General features: G+C 48.7%; 1 protein-coding gene across 1 annotated transcript; it reads left to right on the top strand.

Annotated features, from left to right (window-relative positions):
- Window positions 1-1,205: 1,205 nt before the first annotated feature.
- TUBA1B (tubulin alpha 1b) lies at window positions 1,206-5,698 on the top strand. The gene is made up of 4 exons (XM_001509215.6): window positions 1,206-1,324; window positions 3,650-3,872; window positions 3,965-4,113; window positions 4,513-5,698. Exons 1-4 carry the CDS (start codon window positions 1,322-1,324, stop codon window positions 5,491-5,493), a joined length of 1,356 nt encoding a protein of 451 aa, XP_001509265.1. The 5' UTR covers window positions 1,206-1,321; the 3' UTR covers window positions 5,494-5,698.
- The last annotated feature ends 13,160 nt before the right edge of the window (window positions 5,699-18,858 follow it).

The raw sequence follows: 18,858 nt of genomic DNA, 5'->3' as shown, positions 1-18,858 counted from the left end.
GGCGAATACCGGTTTACTTGTTTTGATGTCTGATTCCCCCTTCTAGGCTGTAAACCCGGTGTGGGAAGGGATTGTGTCTATTGCTGAATTGTACTTTCCAAGCACTTAGTACAGTGCTCCGCACACAGTAAGCACTCAATAAATACGATTGAATGGATGAATGAATGAATTGCACAGGTTCAAATAAAAAATCCACCAGCTTCCTGTGGCTTGATCCCTCAGGCCAGGCCCAGAGTGTGTAATAGCTCTAACTCCCTGCCTCTCCATCAGCCAGGAGACCCTGAGATTTCAGAGAGGCCAAACACAATTGCATAGACATTTTGTGCATCTATAGATACACACATACATATATTTAGTCAGGGTGTCTCCATCTCATGAACATTTACATGATCACCTGGAGCTAACCAAGATTGCATCTCACCATTGATCTACTTAGACATCTCCTGATATCTGTTGCCTGTTTACTTGTTTTGATGCCTGTCTCCCTCCTTCTAGACTGAGCCCCTTGTGGGCAGGGGTTGTCTGTATTTGTTGCTGAATTGTACTTCCCAAGTGCTTAGTTGCCGAATTGTACATTCCAAGCCCTTAGTACAGTGCTGTGCACATAGTAAGCGCTCAATAAATACTATTGAATGTTCTGCACACAGTAAACGCTCAATAAGTACGATTGAATGAATGAATATCCTCCCCTCCCATACACACACCTCATTATCTCTGGATCGTTAAGGGATGAAAAAGCCTCAGCCTTCACTGTTCCTTTTCAGTGCTAGTCCTGCGAACTGTGCTTTACGGTCGGCTGCTCGAAACCTTAGGATCGCATCAGAGTGGGTGATTTGGGGGGGGCGTCTGCTTTGCCTTGTTCCGGCTCGGGTCGGAGGGTGGGTCGACCTGGCTTCACTTTGAGGCACAAGAGGAGGTTGCATTTTATTCTTTTTTTGGAGAAATGTGGGCAGACTTCAGCCGTTCCAAAGGTTAGGGGTCCTGGGGAGGGAAATGGGGCAGTGTGGGGCCAGGCCGAGGCCTCTGACTCAGCCTCTTAGCTGCTCCACCGCGGGTGTGCAAAGGCTGGGCGGGGACAAGGCCGCCTCTGCAGCTGCTTCGGCCCCAACCCCGCAGGGGTGTGTGCGTGTGTGCGGGACGGAAGGGGCGGACCCGCCTACCACCTCTCCTCCCTCCTTCCCCGGGAGCGGCTACATAAACCGATTCGAGCGCCTCCCCCATCCCAGTGTGTTACTTACCTCGACTCTTAGCTTGTCGGGGACGGTAACCGGAATCCGCTTCTCCTCCTCTTCCTCCTTTCGCCGTCTTTTCCTCCATCACCATGGTGAGCTGGGTTTGGCTGGCGGGGGTGGTCGCGCTGAGAGGGAATTTCATTCACTCCTATTTAGTGAGCGCTTGCGGTGTGCAGAGCACTGTGCCCATGAAAGGTAGGGAGTGCAGGGGAGGGGGCGTTTGCAGGGGGACCTTGGGGGTGGAAGGAGTTGGTGGAGAAGGCCCAGGGGAGGAGAGGAAAAGGCGTGGGAGGAGGGTTTGGGCAGACTCAGTGGGGGGCGGGAAAAGGTGAAAAATCGGGTGTTCAGAGAAGGTAGAAAGAGGGGGCTGCAGGGAGGAAAAACTGGGGGAATCCAGAAAAAAGGGAAGCTTGAGCTGGGAGGGGAGCGTGGGAGAAAGGAAAGTGGAGGGGAGCGGGAAAAGTGGGGCAGGGGAGAAGTTAGGTGAGGCCCTGGGGGGGAAGGGAAAGCGCCCCGAGGGAAACTGGGGGAGGTCGAGGCGGGCCAGCGTTCGGCCAAGTGTGAGTAGGGGGGAGGAGGTCGGGGGAGCGGCATGGCGACGGGGCTCGCTTTCTCCACTTCCTCTCCCGCTGCTCGACAAGGGAAGCGAGTGGGCGACCCTCCTTCCTGCCCCCCTGACGAGGGGTCGGGCCGCGACCTTGCCCGCAGGACGGGCGGCGTCGCCCCTCGCCTCCCCGACCGTTAAAAACCGCCGCTTTTCCCGCGCGCGCACGGGAGGGACGACAACGGGGGGGGGGGGGTCCTGCCTCGCGCCTTGGCCCCCCCCCCCCCGGCGCGAGATAAGGCGGGGGCGGGAAAGGGCGCGAAGCGGCGCGTGCGCGCCTTTCTCCTCAGAAAGCGCGGGCACCGCCTTCCCTCCCCAATGGAGAACGGGCCTTTAGCTTCCCGCCATTGCGGACGCCCCCTCCTCCTCCCCCACGGGAGGGGCTGCGAAGGAATGTAGTCTCCTTTCCTAAGCGCTTAGTACAGTGCCCTGCACCCAGGAAGCGCTTACTAAATTGCAGGCCGACGAGTCGCTTCCTCGTCGGTCCCTATTTTAAACACCCTGGGCTCGTTCCCCTTTCCTCAGCACTATGTTCATTTCTCTCTACATTTATTCCTCTATTTTGTTAATGAGGTCTACATCCCCTTGATTCTATTTATCTTGATGATGTTGCCTTTTTGGTTTGTTCCGTCTGGCCGTCTCCCCCGTTTAGACTGTGAGCCCCTCGTTGGGCAGGGATGGTCTCTGTGGCCGAATTGGACACTTCCAAGCGCTTAGTCCAGTGCTCTGCACATAGCGCTTATTACATACTATTGGATGAATGAATAAAGTGGGGGGCTAATTCAAGGCCGGTGGGGAGCGGGTGTGCCCCTCCAAACCCGCTGCTGGGGGGATTAAGACGACCCCCAAGCACCACATGGGCTGGGAGCCTGCCAGCTCTGCGGTTCCCGCCGTTCCCCCTCCCAAGGACAATAGGCCCTGGCAAGGGCCACCTGCCCCTCCCCAGTCCGGCCTCCCTGCAGCGCCAGGAATGCAGGGGGAGTTGGGGCGGAGGGGAGCAGGTGGCGGGGAGGGTTGGAGAAAAGAAATCCGATCTCGCTCCAGATCTGGGTCTGAGATAATCCCCAGCCGAGCCCCCCCACCGGACAGATGTGCAGCGGGGTGAGGAGGGGGTTAGAGGCGCCTCTGCAGACGTGGACAACGCGTGGGTCAGCGGGGAGCGATGGCCGGCCTCCCGCCTTAGCCTGAGTGGCTCATTCATCGAACGAAGGGGCGGGCGCCCTTCCTGGGTTGTCGCACCACATGCCTCGCTGGGCTGCGGGCGGCAGGAAGCCAGGTCCTCCAGACAAGGCCCCAGAACAGTCTGGCCCCTCCCCATTTGAGCTCTGCAGAGGAGGAAGCGGCGCGTGATGCGGCTTTTCCCTCTGGTTCTCGTCCAGGGAACCCTGGGAAGGGTCCGGCCGATTGGAGGATGTGACCACCCTGGAGAGACGCGAGCAACCCTGGGGCAGAAGCTGTCTCTTTCCTTCCTATCTCCAGAGGACAGGCTTAAATATCGTCCAGTCCTTGTGCCACCCCTGTTGCTCAAATGAACCAGATTTTGGAGTCACCCATCCATTCATTCAGTCATATTTATTGAGCGCTTATTGTGCAAAGCACTGTACTAAGCATCGGGAGAGTACAGTATAACAAGACACATTCCTGCCCATACCGCACTCACAGTCTAGAGTACCTAGTAGCAGTACCCAGGTAGTGGGAGATTAATGGATTAATTACAGAGGTCCAGGACCCTGCTCCGCTTCCCTGAGGAACACAAATCCTACTGAAAATACCATCCTCTTTTTTTTTTTTTTTCTCCTCCTCCCCTCTGCAGCGTGAGTGCATCTCCATCCACGTCGGCCAGGCCGGAGTCCAGATCGGCAATGCCTGCTGGGAGCTGTACTGCCTGGAACATGGTATCCAGCCTGATGGCCAGATGCCCAGTGACAAGACCATCGGGGGAGGGGACGACTCCTTCAACACCTTCTTCAGCGAGACGGGCGCGGGCAAGCACGTCCCCAGGGCCGTGTTTGTCGATCTGGAACCGACCGTCATCGGTGAGTCAGTTTCCCCGTCCTGCCCTTGAAGCTGGGCGTAGGCATCTCTCCTCCCCACCACCCTGACCGCGTCTCGGTATCTCTCTTCACAGACGAAGTGCGCACTGGGACGTACCGCCAGCTCTTCCACCCTGAGCAGCTCATCACCGGCAAGGAAGATGCCGCCAACAACTATGCCCGTGGGCACTACACCATTGGCAAGGAGATCATCGACCTGGTCCTGGACAGGATCCGGAAGCTGGTATATATTATCTCCCAAAGATGATTGGTTCAGATTTGAAATAGGTTGTTTTCAGCAGATATTGATATTTACTTTCTCTGAAGCCAGTAAGAGAAGGCAAGCAAGAAATACTAGGTGAATGAGACTACTCCCTCAAGTCTCTAAAGTCAGCTAGAACTAATCTGATGGGAAAGAAAATTAATTTAGAACTATAATTTCACAAAACTTAATGAGCTTTTTGTTAAGGCAAAGTCTTAGAATAGTAATGATAGCCAAGTGTCACCTATTAAAGGAGAACTGTATACCTGGAGGAAAAAATATTTAAGTCTTCCTACAGTGAGATTAGCTTTCACGTACTCTGTTCTTATAGAGCACTAACTTTTTCACTGTCTCTCTCTCTCTGTCTTCCCCTACCAACAGGCGGACCAGTGCACGGGCCTCCAGGGCTTCTTGGTCTTCCACAGCTTTGGAGGTGGCACCGGCTCTGGTTTCACCTCTCTGCTGATGGAGCGCCTCTCCGTCGATTACGGCAAGAAGTCCAAGCTGGAGTTCTCCATCTACCCGGCCCCTCAGGTGTCCACGGCCGTGGTGGAGCCCTACAACTCCATCCTGACCACCCACACCACCCTGGAGCACTCCGACTGCGCCTTCATGGTGGACAACGAAGCCATCTACGACATCTGCCGCCGCAACCTGGACATCGAGCGCCCCACCTACACCAACCTGAACCGCCTCATCAGCCAGATCGTGTCCTCCATCACCGCCTCCCTCCGGTTTGACGGGGCCCTGAATGTGGATCTGACCGAATTCCAGACCAACCTGGTGCCCTATCCCCGCATCCACTTCCCCCTAGCCACCTACGCCCCGGTCATCTCTGCTGAGAAGGCTTACCATGAGCAGCTTTCTGTAGCCGAGATCACCAACGCGTGCTTTGAGCCAGCCAACCAGATGGTCAAGTGTGACCCTCGCCACGGTAAATACATGGCCTGTTGCCTGTTGTACCGTGGCGATGTGGTGCCCAAAGATGTCAATGCTGCCATTGCCACCATCAAGACCAAGCGGAGCATCCAGTTTGTGGACTGGTGCCCGACTGGCTTCAAGGTGGGCATCAACTACCAGCCCCCAACTGTGGTCCCCGGGGGCGACCTGGCCAAGGTCCAGCGGGCCGTGTGCATGCTGAGCAACACGACCGCCATTGCCGAGGCCTGGGCTCGCCTGGACCACAAGTTTGACCTGATGTACGCCAAGCGTGCCTTTGTCCACTGGTACGTGGGGGAGGGAATGGAGGAAGGAGAGTTCTCGGAGGCGCGGGAGGACATGGCGGCCCTAGAGAAGGATTACGAGGAGGTCGGGGTGGATTCTGTGGAAGGAGAGGGTGAAGAGGAAGGAGAAGAGTACTAGTTTACCCCTTTGCTCTGTCGCATGTGGTGTCTACTAATGTGTGCTCGTCCACTTAGCTTCATAAACAAGCGGTAACACCGACGTGGCTTGGTGGTAAAAGCTGTCTGATTTAAGTTGTCTTCATTCTGATCATGTCTAAGTTTTCCATGTGGCTCCAAGATTTTTTCCATTATGTCTGAAATTAAAGGCTTTAAAAAAAAAAAAATGACTCAACTGTGTGTGGTATCCCTGTAGTGCCTTGATGTTGGGGTGAGGGTTTGGACACATTTATCCTTTCAAGCATAGTAGCCCTCTTGTGGTCACCTAGACTGGGCCTGCCTGGCAGGGGCATACATTTCTAAGGTAAGGTATTTCCTTGAGTAAGCCAGAGAGTGAAAAAAATGGACATTTTTATCTACCCACAATTAACTTAATGCAGGTGGTCAAGGTCAGTTCTGATTTGCTGGCCAGCAGAGACCTGCACCATACATTGTCTTATTCACCTTCTCCCCACCCTCCAACCAGCCCTGAAACTTTGCTGATCAGTAGGAAGCTGATTAGCTGTGATGGTAAACAAGATGGATTCTTTCCCACCTTTGCTGAGTAATCAGATGGGCTTTTATCCACCACCAATGAGTATTTATTGAGCACTTAATGTATGCAGAGGACTCAGCGCAGCTCAGTGGAAAGAGCCTGGGCTTCGGAGTCAGAGGTCATGGGTCCCGGCTCTGCCACTTGTCAGCTGTGTGACTGTGGGCAAGTCACTTCACTTCTCTGTGCCTGTTACCTCATCTGTAAAATGGGGATTAACTGAGCCTCATGTGGGACAACCTGATTACCCTGTATCTCCCCCAGCGCTTAGAACAGTGCTCTGCACATAGTAAGCGCTTAATAAATACCAACATTTTTACTAAGAAGTTGGTAGTTGCAATTTCTGGTCAGAAGGAGTCTACAAATTATACCTTATCTCACGTGGGAAACACCAGCTCCACAAAATGGACCCATGGTTATGTAGTTGAAAAGTGCAGAAAAGAAGGGCCTTTCTGGAGATGAAACTGGAAGGGGCAAAAGTTGAGGTTTTTTCTCTCTCATCCCCCACCCTCCCCACTTCCACCTCACTAACTGCAATTTAGGACCCTCCCCCCCACCCCATTAACAGGGCTTCCAGCTGAGGATGGTAGGGCAGAGGTAGGTTTAACCCATCCCAATTCCTGTAAGGTCTGTAGATAAGCTCTGCCCTCCAGGCTCTGAAGAAACCCAGGAGTTGCTGGTTGAAAGATGGAAATTCATTCAAACATTCAATTATTTATTGGGTATTTACTGTGTGCAGAGCACTGTACTATGCTTGGGAGAGTACAATAGAATAATAGGCACATTCCCTACCCACAAGGAGCTTACAGTCTAGAATGGGAGACAGACATTAATAGAAATGTTACAGATATATTACAGGAAACTGCATGTGCAGTGGTCCCCAGTGATGTAATTCTGGAGATGACATAGTAACTGGAGAATTCCCTCATAGACTAGAGGGTCAAGCAAGGCCCCAAACTATAACACTTCCCAGCCGTGTCCTTTTATCATCATCATTACTGGTCTTAATGTTCAGTTCCCAATAAGTATCTCTAAATGCCACACAACTGTCTGACTTTCAGCTCTTCCTGTTTTCTTCCATTGGTAGGAGGAGAAGGAAGCTTACTGGTATTTTTTGAGTGTCCACTTGGTGTACTGCACAGAGAACTGTGGACCTTATTACTTATGGAAGTATTAAGCACTTAAATTGTCAAGCACTTTTCTAAGCACTGGGGTAGATCCAAGTTAATCAGTTCAGACACAGCTCCTGTCACACACAAGTAAGAGGGAGAACAAGTATTGAATCCCCATTTTACAGTTGAGGAAAGTAAGGTACAGAGAAGTTAAGTGACTTCCCCAAGATCACACAGCAAGGATTTGACAGAGCTGGGATTAGAACCCAGATCCTCTTTTTCCCAGAGTGTGACAGTGGATAGAGCATGGGCCTGGGAGTCAGAAGGTTATGGGTTCTAATCCTAGCCCTGCAACTAGTCTGCTGTGTAACCCTGGGCAAGTCACTTCACTTCCTCTGTCTCAGTTACCTCTTCTCGTGTGAGCCCCATGTGTTTCGTTGTCTGTCTCTCCTTCTAGACTGAGCCCCGTTAGGGATTGTCTCTGTTGCTGAATTGCACTTTCCAAGCACTTAGTACAGTGCTCTGCACACAGTAAGCACTCAATAAATACGATTGAATGAATGAATGAGAGGGACTATGTCCAACTCGATTTGCTTGTATCTACCCCAGCGCTTAATAAAGTGCCTGGCACATAGCGCATAAATAGCCATAATTATTATTATTCAGAGAAGCAGCGTGGCTCAAGCGGAAAGAGCTTGGGCTTTGGAGTCAGAGGTCATGAGTTCGAATCCCGGCTCTGCCACTTGTTGGCTGTGTGACTTTGGGCAAGTCACTTAACTTCTCTGTGCCTCAGTTACCTCATCTGTAAAATGGGGATTAACTGTGAGCCTCATGTGGGACAACCTGATTACCCTTTATCTACCCCAGTGCTTAGAACGGTGCTCTGCACATAGTAAGTGCTTAACAAATACCAACATTATTATTATTATTATTATTATTATTATTATTATTATTATTCAGGAGATGATAGGGTCTTCAGATCTCCCGGTCCCTTTAATTTCTCACTTAGAAATTTCACCCTCTAGTCTGTAAACTTGTCATTTTGGGCAGGCATCTACCAACTCTTATATTGTACTTTCCTAAGCGCTTAGCACAATAATAATAATTATGATATTAAGTGCTTGCTATGTGCCAGGCACTGTACTAAGCACTGGGGTAGATACAAGCAAATCGGTTTGGACACAGTCCCTGTTCTACATGGCCTCACAGTCTCATTCCCCATTTTACAGATGAGGGAACTGAGGGACAGAGACATGAAGCAACTTGCCCAAAGTCACACAGCAGACAAATATCAGAGCCATGATTAGAACCCATGGCCTTCTGACTCCCAGGACTCGGCTGTCTCCACTAGGCCACGCTGCTTCCCTATGTACAAAGGTACATAGTAAACACTCCATAAATTCAACTGATTGATTCATTAGACTGTTCAGATAGCTCTGGATCTCCTCCACAGCAAGACTGACTAAGCCTTTCAGTTGTTAATGAGACGCATTTAGTGCATTGTGTTGAATTTTCAGGTCTCTTCAATTGCAAAAGCCTCTGATGGACCTAGGGCAGAGGAACCCCATGGGTCATGAGGGCCAAAGTTCTACATTCTCAGCCTAGGGTAAATCCTGGAGCAGCTGCAGGGGAGAGGAAAAGGATGGCGGGGAGTAGGAGAGGAGGGTCAAATCAGAGGTGACTTGCCTGACATCAATCAATCAATCGAGAAGCAGCATGGCCTATTCATTCATTCAATCGTATTTACTGAGCACTTACTTTGTGCAGAGCACTATACTAAACGCTTGGGAGAGTTATTATTATTGACGTCGAGTCGTTTCCGATTCCTAGCGACTCCATGGATATACTTTCTCCAGAACTTCCTGTCCTCTGCCATAATCCGCAATCTTCTAACGGTTCCTCCGTTATGGTTGTTATGGTCTCTATCCATCTAGCTGCAGGTCTGCCTCTTCCACACTTTCCCTGGACTTTGCCTAGCATTAGTTTCTTCTCCAGAGAATCAGTCCTCCTGATTATGTGTCCAAAATATGTTAATTGAAATCGAGTCATTTGGCCTTCCAAAGACCACTTTGGTTCAATTTGCCCTAAAATCCATTTGTTTGTTTTTCGGGCAGTCCATGGTATTCGAGAAAGCCTTCTCCAACAACCACATTTCAAAAGAATCAATATTTTTTCTATCCTATTTTCCAGCTTTCGGATCCATACATTGTCAATGGAAACACCATAGAGTTGACAATTTATATTTTTGTGGCAATTGTTACATCAAAACATTTCATGACTTTTTCCAGGCTCTTCATAGCAAGTCTTCCTAACATTAATCTTAGAGATATTTCTTGGCTACTAGTTCCTTAGTACATTACAACAGTAAACAGACAAGCCCACAACATGTTTATAGTCTAGAGGGGTGGAGACAGACATTAATATAAATAAATAAATTACAGCATGTGCTTGGGAGTCAGAAGGAGCTGGGTTCTAATCCCAGCTTTGCCATTTGTTTGCTGTGTGACCTCGTACAAGTCACCTAACTTCTCTGTGCCTCAGTTATCTCATCTGTACAATAGGGATGAAAACTGTGAGCCCCATGTGGGATACGGATTATGTCCAACCTGATTACCTTTTATCTCCCCCAAGGGTTAGACAATGCCTGGGGCGTAGAAAGCGCTTAACAATTACCATTAAAAAATAAAAAATTGTATTAATTGACTGACATCACAGCAGTCCAGTGGCAGAGCTGGGACTAGAACCCAGGCCCTTTGGCCTCCCAGACCCATGTGCTTTCCACTAAATGGTATTCATGAAGCACACACTATGTGCCAGACACTGTACTAAGCGCTGGACTCGGGTTGGACTCGGTCCCTGCCTACGTGGAGCTCACAGTCTCAATCCCCATTTTCCAGATAAGGTAATTAAGGCATAGAGAAGTGAAATTACTTGCCCAAGGTCACACAGCAGACAGGTAGAAGAGCTGGGATTAGAACCCATGACCTGATTCCCAGGACCGGGCTCTATCCACTACACCATGCTGCTTCAAAGGCTGTACCACCTCCTTTGCCATATTGGGTCAGAAGAGTGATCCAACCTGACCAGTATTCTGGCCTCTGACTGTTACCAGAACATCCTTGGAGAACAGTATAATGATTCCTGTCCTTAAAATCCTTTCCTCATCATTAGAGACTCCATATCATTCCCAATTTTTCCCCTAATGACTCACCAAACTGGTGTGTGAGCTTAAGTGCCTCAGTTATGTCATTTGTAAAATGGGGATTAAACTTGGGAGCCCCATTTGGAATATGGACTGTGTCCAACCTGATTAGCTTATATCTATCCCAGTGCTTAGTACAGAGCCCGGTACATAATAAGTGCTTAACAAATACAATTAAAAATGAAACCTAATAACCTATTACCTTTAGTCCATGAATTAGTACAGTACCTATAGCTGTAAACCCATTATGGGTAGGGAACATGTCTACCAACTGTGTTGTACTGTGCTCTTCTATGTGCTCAGTACAGTGCATTGCACAAGAAGTGCTCAATAAATACCATTTATTGGAAGACTGATTCTGTCCAATTCTTCCTCTCTCCCCACCTGCTACTAGAACTGGGAGGGTTTTTTTTTAATGGCGGTCATTAAGTGCTTACTATGTGCCAGCCACTGTACTAAGCGCAGGGGTAGATAGAAGATAACAAGTGAATCAGGTTGGACACAGTCCATGTCCCACATAATAATAATAATAATAATTGTGGTATTTGTTAAGTGCCTACTATGTGCCAGACCCTATACTAAGCGCTGGGGTAGATACAAGTTTATCAGGTTGAACACAGTAATCTGTCCCACATGGGGCTTACAGACTCAATTCCCATTTTACAGACGAGGTAACTGAAGCACAGAGAAATGAAGTGGCTTGCCCAAGGACACCCAGCAGACAAATGGCAGATCCAGAATTAGAACCCATGACCTTCTGACTTCCAGGAACTTGCTCTGTCCACTATGCCATGCTCCTTCTCTGTAAGCCACATGGGGCCTACAGTCTCAATTCCCATTTTACAGATTAGGTAACTGAGGCATGGAGATGTTGAGTGACTTGCCCAAGGTAGCACAGCAGAAAAGTGGCAGAGCTGGGTTTAGAACCCAGGTCCTTCTGACCCCCAGGCCTGTGCTCTACCCACTAGACCATGCAATTTCTCAGTTTTACATCAGAAAGACAGCTGGGAATTGCAAGTCACCCTCTTTGGTGAAGGATGCCAGGCTGGGTGAGGTGGTGGCGTGGGGGTGTGGCTAGGGAGAACAGATTCAAGACTAAAAATAAGTCTCGATGAATAATTATCCCCCCATCCGCTTGGCTCCTGATACTCCATTGAAAAATCCACATCAGAGCCAAGGATGTCTGGCAGAGAATGACTCACTGCCCTCCAAGACTTTACAGAAAAGATGCTTGGGCAGGTGACTCTCTGAAGAGGTGAGCAGATGGAGGCAGACACTCAGTTGTTTTAAATTTTCTTCAGTAATCCTCTTTCTTCTTCTTAATGGTATTTGTTAAGTGCCTATAATGTATCAGGCACTGTGCTAAGCGCTGAGGTAGATACAACATAATGAGGTTGGATACAGTTCATGTCCCACATGGGGCTCAGTCTTAATCTCCATTTTACAGATGAGATCACTGAAATGACTTGCCCAAGGTCACGCTGCAGACAAGGGGCAGAGCGAGGATTAGAACCCAGGTCCTCCGACTCCTAGGCCCATACTCTTTCCACTAGGCCATGCTGCTTTTCTGGCCAAGTGCCTGGGCTCTAAGGGATCTCTAACTTTGCCACTTTCTAGACTGTTAGCTTCTTGTGGGCAGGGAACTGGACCTACCAACTTTGTGGTTCTCTCAAACACTTAGTACAGAGCTCTGCACACAGTAAGTGCTAAATAAATGCCATGAGTGATTGATTGAGTGTCCCAGAATGACCTGGGAAGACCACTGAAACCAGCTTCTGGAGAAAAGGTGCCGCTGCTTACTTTCCACCAGGCATGGACCATGGCAGTAGAGGGTATAATAATAATAATAATAATAATAATTGTTATTACTGTAATCATAGTGACTTTCCTAAGCACTTACTATGTGCCAAACACTGAACTAAACCCTGAGGTAGATACAAGATAATCAAGTCAGTTACAGTCTCTGCCTGACAAGGGGCTCACAAACTAAAGGAAAGGGAAAAGGGTATTGAATCCCCATTTTACAGATGAGGAAACGGAGACACAGAGAAGTTGAGCGACTTGCCCAAGGTCATGCAAAGCGGGCAATGGCCTCTCTCGTAAGACATAAGTTAATTCATTCATTCAATCAATCAATAGTATCTACAGAGCATCTACAGTGTGCAGAGCACTGTACGGTTAGGAAAGTCCAATAGAGTTAGTAGATACAATTCCTGTCCTTAAATAGTTTACTATTTTGCTCTGCAGGGTGTGAGGATGGAGGGCAGACTAACTTTCAAACAAATGAACATATTCCATGGCAAGAAAGACAAGTTCCCAAGTGCTTAGCGACTAGCGTGGCCTAAAGGAAAGAGCACAGGCCTAGGAGTCAGAGGACCTGGGTTCTAATCCCAGCTCCGCCACTCATCTACTGCATGACCTTGGGCAAGTCCCTTGACTTCTCCGTTCCTCAGTTATTTAATCTGTAAAGTGGGGATTAAGACTATGAGCCTCATGTGGGACAGGGACTGTGTTCAACCTGATTATCTTGTATCTTCCCCAGAGCTTAGTACCGTCCCTGGCACAGAGTGCTTAATAAATACCATTAGAAAAAAAAGTGCTTAGGTTTCTCAGCTCACACTCTCGTGGGTAGAGCAGGGGCCTGGGAGTCAGAAGGTCATGGGTTCTAATCCTGGCTCTGTCACTTATCTGCCGTGTGGCCTGGGGCAAGTCACTTCACTTCTCTGTGCTTCAGTTATTTCATCTGTAAAATGGATTGAGACTGTGAGCCCCACATGGGACAGAGACTGTGTCCAACTTAATTTATTTGTATCCGCCCCAGCACTTGGTACAGTGTCTGGCACATAATAAGTGCTTAATAAATACAATTATCCCCTCTAGATTCTAAGTTTCTTATGGGCAGGGAATGTGTCTGTTTAATAATAATAATAATGTTGGTATTTGTTAAGCGCTTACTATGTGCCGAGCACTAAGCGCTGGGGTTGACATAGGGGAATCAGGTTGTCCCACGTGGGGCTCACAGTCTTCATCCCCATTTTACAGATGAGGGAACTGAGGCACGGAGAAGTTAAGTGACTTGCCCACAGTCACACAGCCGACAAGTGGCAGAGCCGGGATTCGAACTCATGAGCCCTGACTCCAAAGCCCGTGCTCTTTCCACTGAGCCACGCTGCTTCTCCAAGCTGTTTATTGCTTTATTGTACTCTCTCAAGTACAGTGCTCTGCTTACAGTAAGTACTCAATAAATATGATTGACTATTGACTGAAGGACATCTCTGCCCTGCCAACCCAGCTCAGATATTACCTTGGCCTCCTGACTCCCTCCCTCTTCCTTCCCTCCCCTCCCTCTACCTTCTTCCCAGGAAGGGTAACTGGGCTCTGATTTCAGAGATGTCACAGCAGTAAACAGAAGGAATCCCAGCCAGACTGACTCGAAGTGAGTCATAATCATAATAATTAATTCCGATTAATGACCCCTTGAGTTTAAACAGTGTCTTTCTTCTCACACATAGACATGTAGGATTTCACAATATCCTTGAGAAAAAGGGAGAGGGAAACGAGTATTAACCTCACCACCTGTTGTATGGAGGTAGGGAAACTGAGGCACAGAGCGGGGAAGTGACCATCAGAGGAGGTGCCCCCCAGTAAGGCTCTCTGTGCCTCACCCCCTGCTGCAGGAGGGTCTTTTCAAGATACTATGACAGCTGGTGGGCTTTGGCTACACTCTAGACTGTAAGCTGGTTGTGGGCAGGGAACTTGTCTCCTCTGTTGTACTCTACTCTGTGCGTTGTAAGTCCTCAATAAATCCCACCGATTGATTGACTCTGAAGTCCACAGCCAGCTGAGGAGTAGTGTTGCCAAGTGGATAGAGCCCGGGCCTGGGAATCAAAAGGTCCTGGGTTCCCGTTCCAGCTCTGCCATTAGCATGACTGAGTGGAAAGACCACGGGCTTGGCAGTCAGGGGTCATGGGTTTGAATCCCGGCTCTGCCACTTCTCAGCTGCGTGACTTTGGGCAAGTCATTTAACTTCTCTGTGCCTTAGTGCCCGCATCTGTAAAATGGGATTAAGATTGTAAACCTCATGTGGGACAACCTGATTACCCTGTATCTACTCCAGTGCTTAGAAGAGCGCTCTGCACATAGTAAGTGCTTACCTAATACCAACATTATTATTATGTGTCTGCTGTGTGACCTTGGGTAAGTCCTTTGACTTCTCTGGCCTTCAGTTCCTTCATCTGTAAAATGAGGATCAAGACTGTGAGCCCCATGTGGGACACTGGATTGGGTCCAATCTGATTTGCTTGTATCTTCCCCAGCGCTTAGAACAGTTCCAGACACATAGTAAGCGCTTAACAAATGCCACAGTTTATTATTATTATTCCCCTTGGATCAGTATCCGCTTCCCGGCTCATTTCTGGTTGTCCTGCAGATGGCATCATTGCCTCACCGTGCCCTGCCTTGCCTAGAAGCGGGATCACATTTCCAAACTCTGGCCTGGCTGTCACCCCGGTTTTGCATCTAGGAGGAAGGCACACAAACAGGATGTGACTGCCAGCCGGCCTGACACTCAGGGCATTTATTGGCATACACCAGTCACTCTCCTGGAGCATCCCTGGGAGACATTCCAGAGCTAGTAACCTCCAGGAATACAGGGAATCAGCTCCCTGCCCTTCCTCCGCTGGGTGTGACCTAGTGGAAAGAGAACGGGGCTAGGAGTCAGAGGATGCCTGCGTTCTAATCCCCGCTCTGCCACCTGTCTGCCATGTGACCTTGCACAAGTCACTTTATTTCTCTGAGCCTCAGTCTCCTCACCTGCAAAATGGGGATCTGTTCTCCCTCTTCCTGAAACTGCGAGCCCCATGTGGGACCTGATTTTCTTGTATTTCCCCCAGTGCTTAGTACAGAGCTTGGTGCATAGTAAGCACTTAACAAATACCACTCTTATAATTGTCACTATTAACTACCTGCCCTGGGTGAGGGAAAACGTGACTTATGGACCATCAACCTGGGAGAGGGGCTGGGAAGGGAGGATCTTCATGTGTCAGATTTTAGCTTTACCATGTTGACAGAAGTTGGTTTTCACATGTCTGCATTAGAGGCATCACACTCCTGAGGCCAGCCTGCCTACCACCACGGACTTTCCATCTGCTAGGTCAGGACAGGGGCTGTTTCACATATGAGAAGCAGCGTGGCCTAATGGATAGAGCCTGGGCCTGAGAGTCAGAAGGTCCTGAGTTCCAATCCCGGCTCTACCACTTGTCTGTTGGGAGACCTTGGGCAAGTTACTTCGCTTCTCTGAGCCTCAGTTACCTCATCTGTAATATGGGGATTGAGAGGGTGACAGGGACAGGGACTGTGTTAGACCTAGTGCTTACTAGAGTGCCTGGCACATAGTAGGTGCTTAACAAATACCATAATTAATTACTATATGAGAACATCAAAATCTAGAAATGCTAGGAAGCCCTAGGTCCAGCTCTCCTGGATTCTGGCTCCATCTCCCGCAGAGAGAATGGTTGGGATCTGGGCAAGCAGTGTGGTATAGGGGAAAGAGCAGAGAACTGGGAGGCAGGAAACCTGGGTTCTAGTCTCAGTTCCACCATGGTGCCTGCTGTGTGACCATGAGCAAAACACAACTTCTCTGGACTTCAGTTTCTTCATTTATATAATGAGGATGAAATACCTATTCTCCCCTTCTCTTAGACTGTGAGTTCTGTGTGGGACAAGGGCTATATCCTTTCTAATTATTGTTTCTAACTTAGATCTTAGCATATAGTAACCATTTAATAAGTGTTATAATAATGTTGATGTTGAATCCCAGTGGGACTGTAACCAAGAAGATATCCCATGGGACCCTATCTCTCCCCCCATGCTGGGATGAGAGGAGCCTGCATCTAATGAAAAGACCACAGAACTGAAGACAGGAGACCTAATAATAATAATCATGCCATTCCTTAAGCGCTGGTTAAGCAGAGGGTAGACACAAGGTAATAAGGCCGAACATAGTCCCTGTCCCACATGGGTCTCCCAGTCTAAGTAGGAGAAAGAACAGGTATTGAAGCCTCATTTTACAGATGAGGAAACTGAGGCATTGGAAAGTTGTTAGAGTAGTAGCATCTCCTTAGTAGAAAGAGCACAGGCCTGGGAGTCAGAAAATAACAGTTGCCTGCTGTATGACCTTCGGCAAGTCATTTAAGTTCGCTGGGCCTCAGTTACTTCATCTGTAAAATGGGGATTCAGCATCTGTTCTCTTTCCCACTTAGACTGTGAGCCCTGTGTGGGACAGGAACTGTGTCAGACCTGATTATCCTATATCTACCCCACCTCTTAAAACTGTGCTTGACACATAATAAGCATTTAACAAATACCATTTATTGTTAATTATTATGGTTAATAACAAATGGTATTTGCTAAATGCTTATTATTATAATTAATACTATTATTTTAAATAATAAGTGACTTGGCTAAGGTCACCCGGCAAGCAAGTGGCTGAGATGGTATTAGAGCTGAGGTTCTCTGAATCCAAAATCTGTGGTCTTTCCACTATGGTCATGCTGCTCCTCTAGTTTCTGCTAACTCAACTTTCCACCAGACCACACTAGGATTAACCTGAGCTCTAATCCCTGCTCTCTGTGACCTAGGGCAAGTAACTTCTCCATGCCTCATTTCCCTCAACCATAAAATGGAGAGTAAACATCTCTTTTCCCTCCCCCTTAGACTGTATCCCCCTGCCTCTATGGGGCAGGGACTGTATCTGACCTAATTACATTGTATATACAGTTCTTGGCATAGAGTAGGAATTTAACAAAGGCCACAGTTTTATTATGATTATTATTACTGGGAGTGAAAGTTCCATTAAGGCCCAGAAAGCAGAGCTAACCCTGAGTCCCACACCCCGGTTCCCTAATATTTGTTGTGACAGTTTGAACACCCCCTCCACTCCAGAACATCACAAAGTAGCAATGGGAGGGGCCCCCGGATTATTCTTGATTTCTGCTGCCCCACAGGGAGCCCAGGAGGAAATGACACTTGCCAGGGAGGAAATTCTGCTCCTCTTAGCATTTCCTCACCTCGGGGAACTTTGCCCTGTGAGTTTCCACGGGGCCTTCTCTTCCTCTCCGCCCCACCGGGTTCTTCCCTGATTTGCCCAAGGTCAGCAAGTCCAACAGGCCAGGGAATGAGATCCAGGGCCTGGAGCAGAGTCAGAGAAATCTGGGCAGCTGGAGTCTCTGCAACTGCTTCCTCCCACCCTAAACCATTCAAACTCCCTGCATTTTTTTAATAGTGCTTGTTAAGCACTTACTCTGTGCTGGCTCTTTAATAAGTGCTGGGATAGATGCAAACTAATCAGGTCGGACACAGTCGGAGTCCTATGTGGAGCTCATAGTCTTAACCCTCATTTTACCAACAAGGTGGTAAATGACTCACTGGTCTCCTAATTACAGGCCAGACTGCACACTCCACTCCTCTAGCGCCAGACTACTCACTATGCCCAGTTCTTTTCTATCTCACCAGAGACCCTTTTCCCAAGCCCTCTCCCTAGCTTCAAACTCCCTCCCCCTCAATAGAATAACAATAATAATAAGGATGGCATTTGTTAAAACCTTACTATGTGCAGAGCACTGTTCTAAGCGCTGGGGGGATATAAGGTCATCAGATTGACCCTTGTTGGGCTCACAGTTTTAATCCCCATTTTACAGATGAAGTAACTGAGGCACAGAGAAGTTAAGTTACTTGCTCACAGTCACACAGCTGACAAGTGGCAGAGCCGGGACCCATGACCTCTGACTCCTAAACCCGTGCTTTTTCCACTGAGCCACGCTGCTTCTCTATCTTGATAATGTTTTCTTGTTTTTGTTTTGTTCTGTTTTGCTCTGCTGTCTCCCCCGATTAGACTGTGAACCCATCATTGGGCGGGGATGGTCTCTATCTGCTGCCAAATTATCCATTCCAAGCACTTAGTCCAGTGCTCTGCACATAGTAAGCACTCAGTAAATACTATTGAATAAATGCATCTAAGACAGTTCGCCCTTTCAGCGAGAAGAGCAATGTGGCTCGGTGGAAAGAGCCCGGGCTTGGGAGGCAGAGGTCATGGGTTCGAATCCCGCCTCTGCCTCTCGGCAGCTGCGTGACTGTGGGCAAGTCACTTCACTTCTCTGGGCCTCAGTGACCTCACCTGTAAAGTGACGTTGAAGATTGTGAGCCTCACGTGGGACAAACTGATTACCCTGTATCTACCCCAGCGCTTAGAACAGTGCTCTGCACATACAAGAAGCAGCGTGGCTCAGTGGAAAGAGCACGGATTTGGGATTAGACTGTAAACCCGTCAAACGGTAGGGACTGTCTCTATCTGTTGCCAACTTGTTCATTCCAAGCGCTTAGTACAGTGCTCTGCACATAGTAAGCGCTCAATAAATACTATTGAATGAATGAGTCAGAGGTCATGGGTTCAAATCCCAGCTCTGCCACTTGTCAGCTGTGTGA

Source organism: Ornithorhynchus anatinus, chromosome 10 (assembly GCF_004115215.2).
Source record: "Ornithorhynchus anatinus isolate Pmale09 chromosome 10, mOrnAna1.pri.v4, whole genome shotgun sequence".
NCBI lineage: Eukaryota > Metazoa > Chordata > Mammalia > Monotremata > Ornithorhynchidae > Ornithorhynchus > Ornithorhynchus anatinus.
The sequence above is the reverse complement of the archived record's forward strand: the minus strand, read 5'-3'. Positions and strand labels throughout refer to the sequence as shown.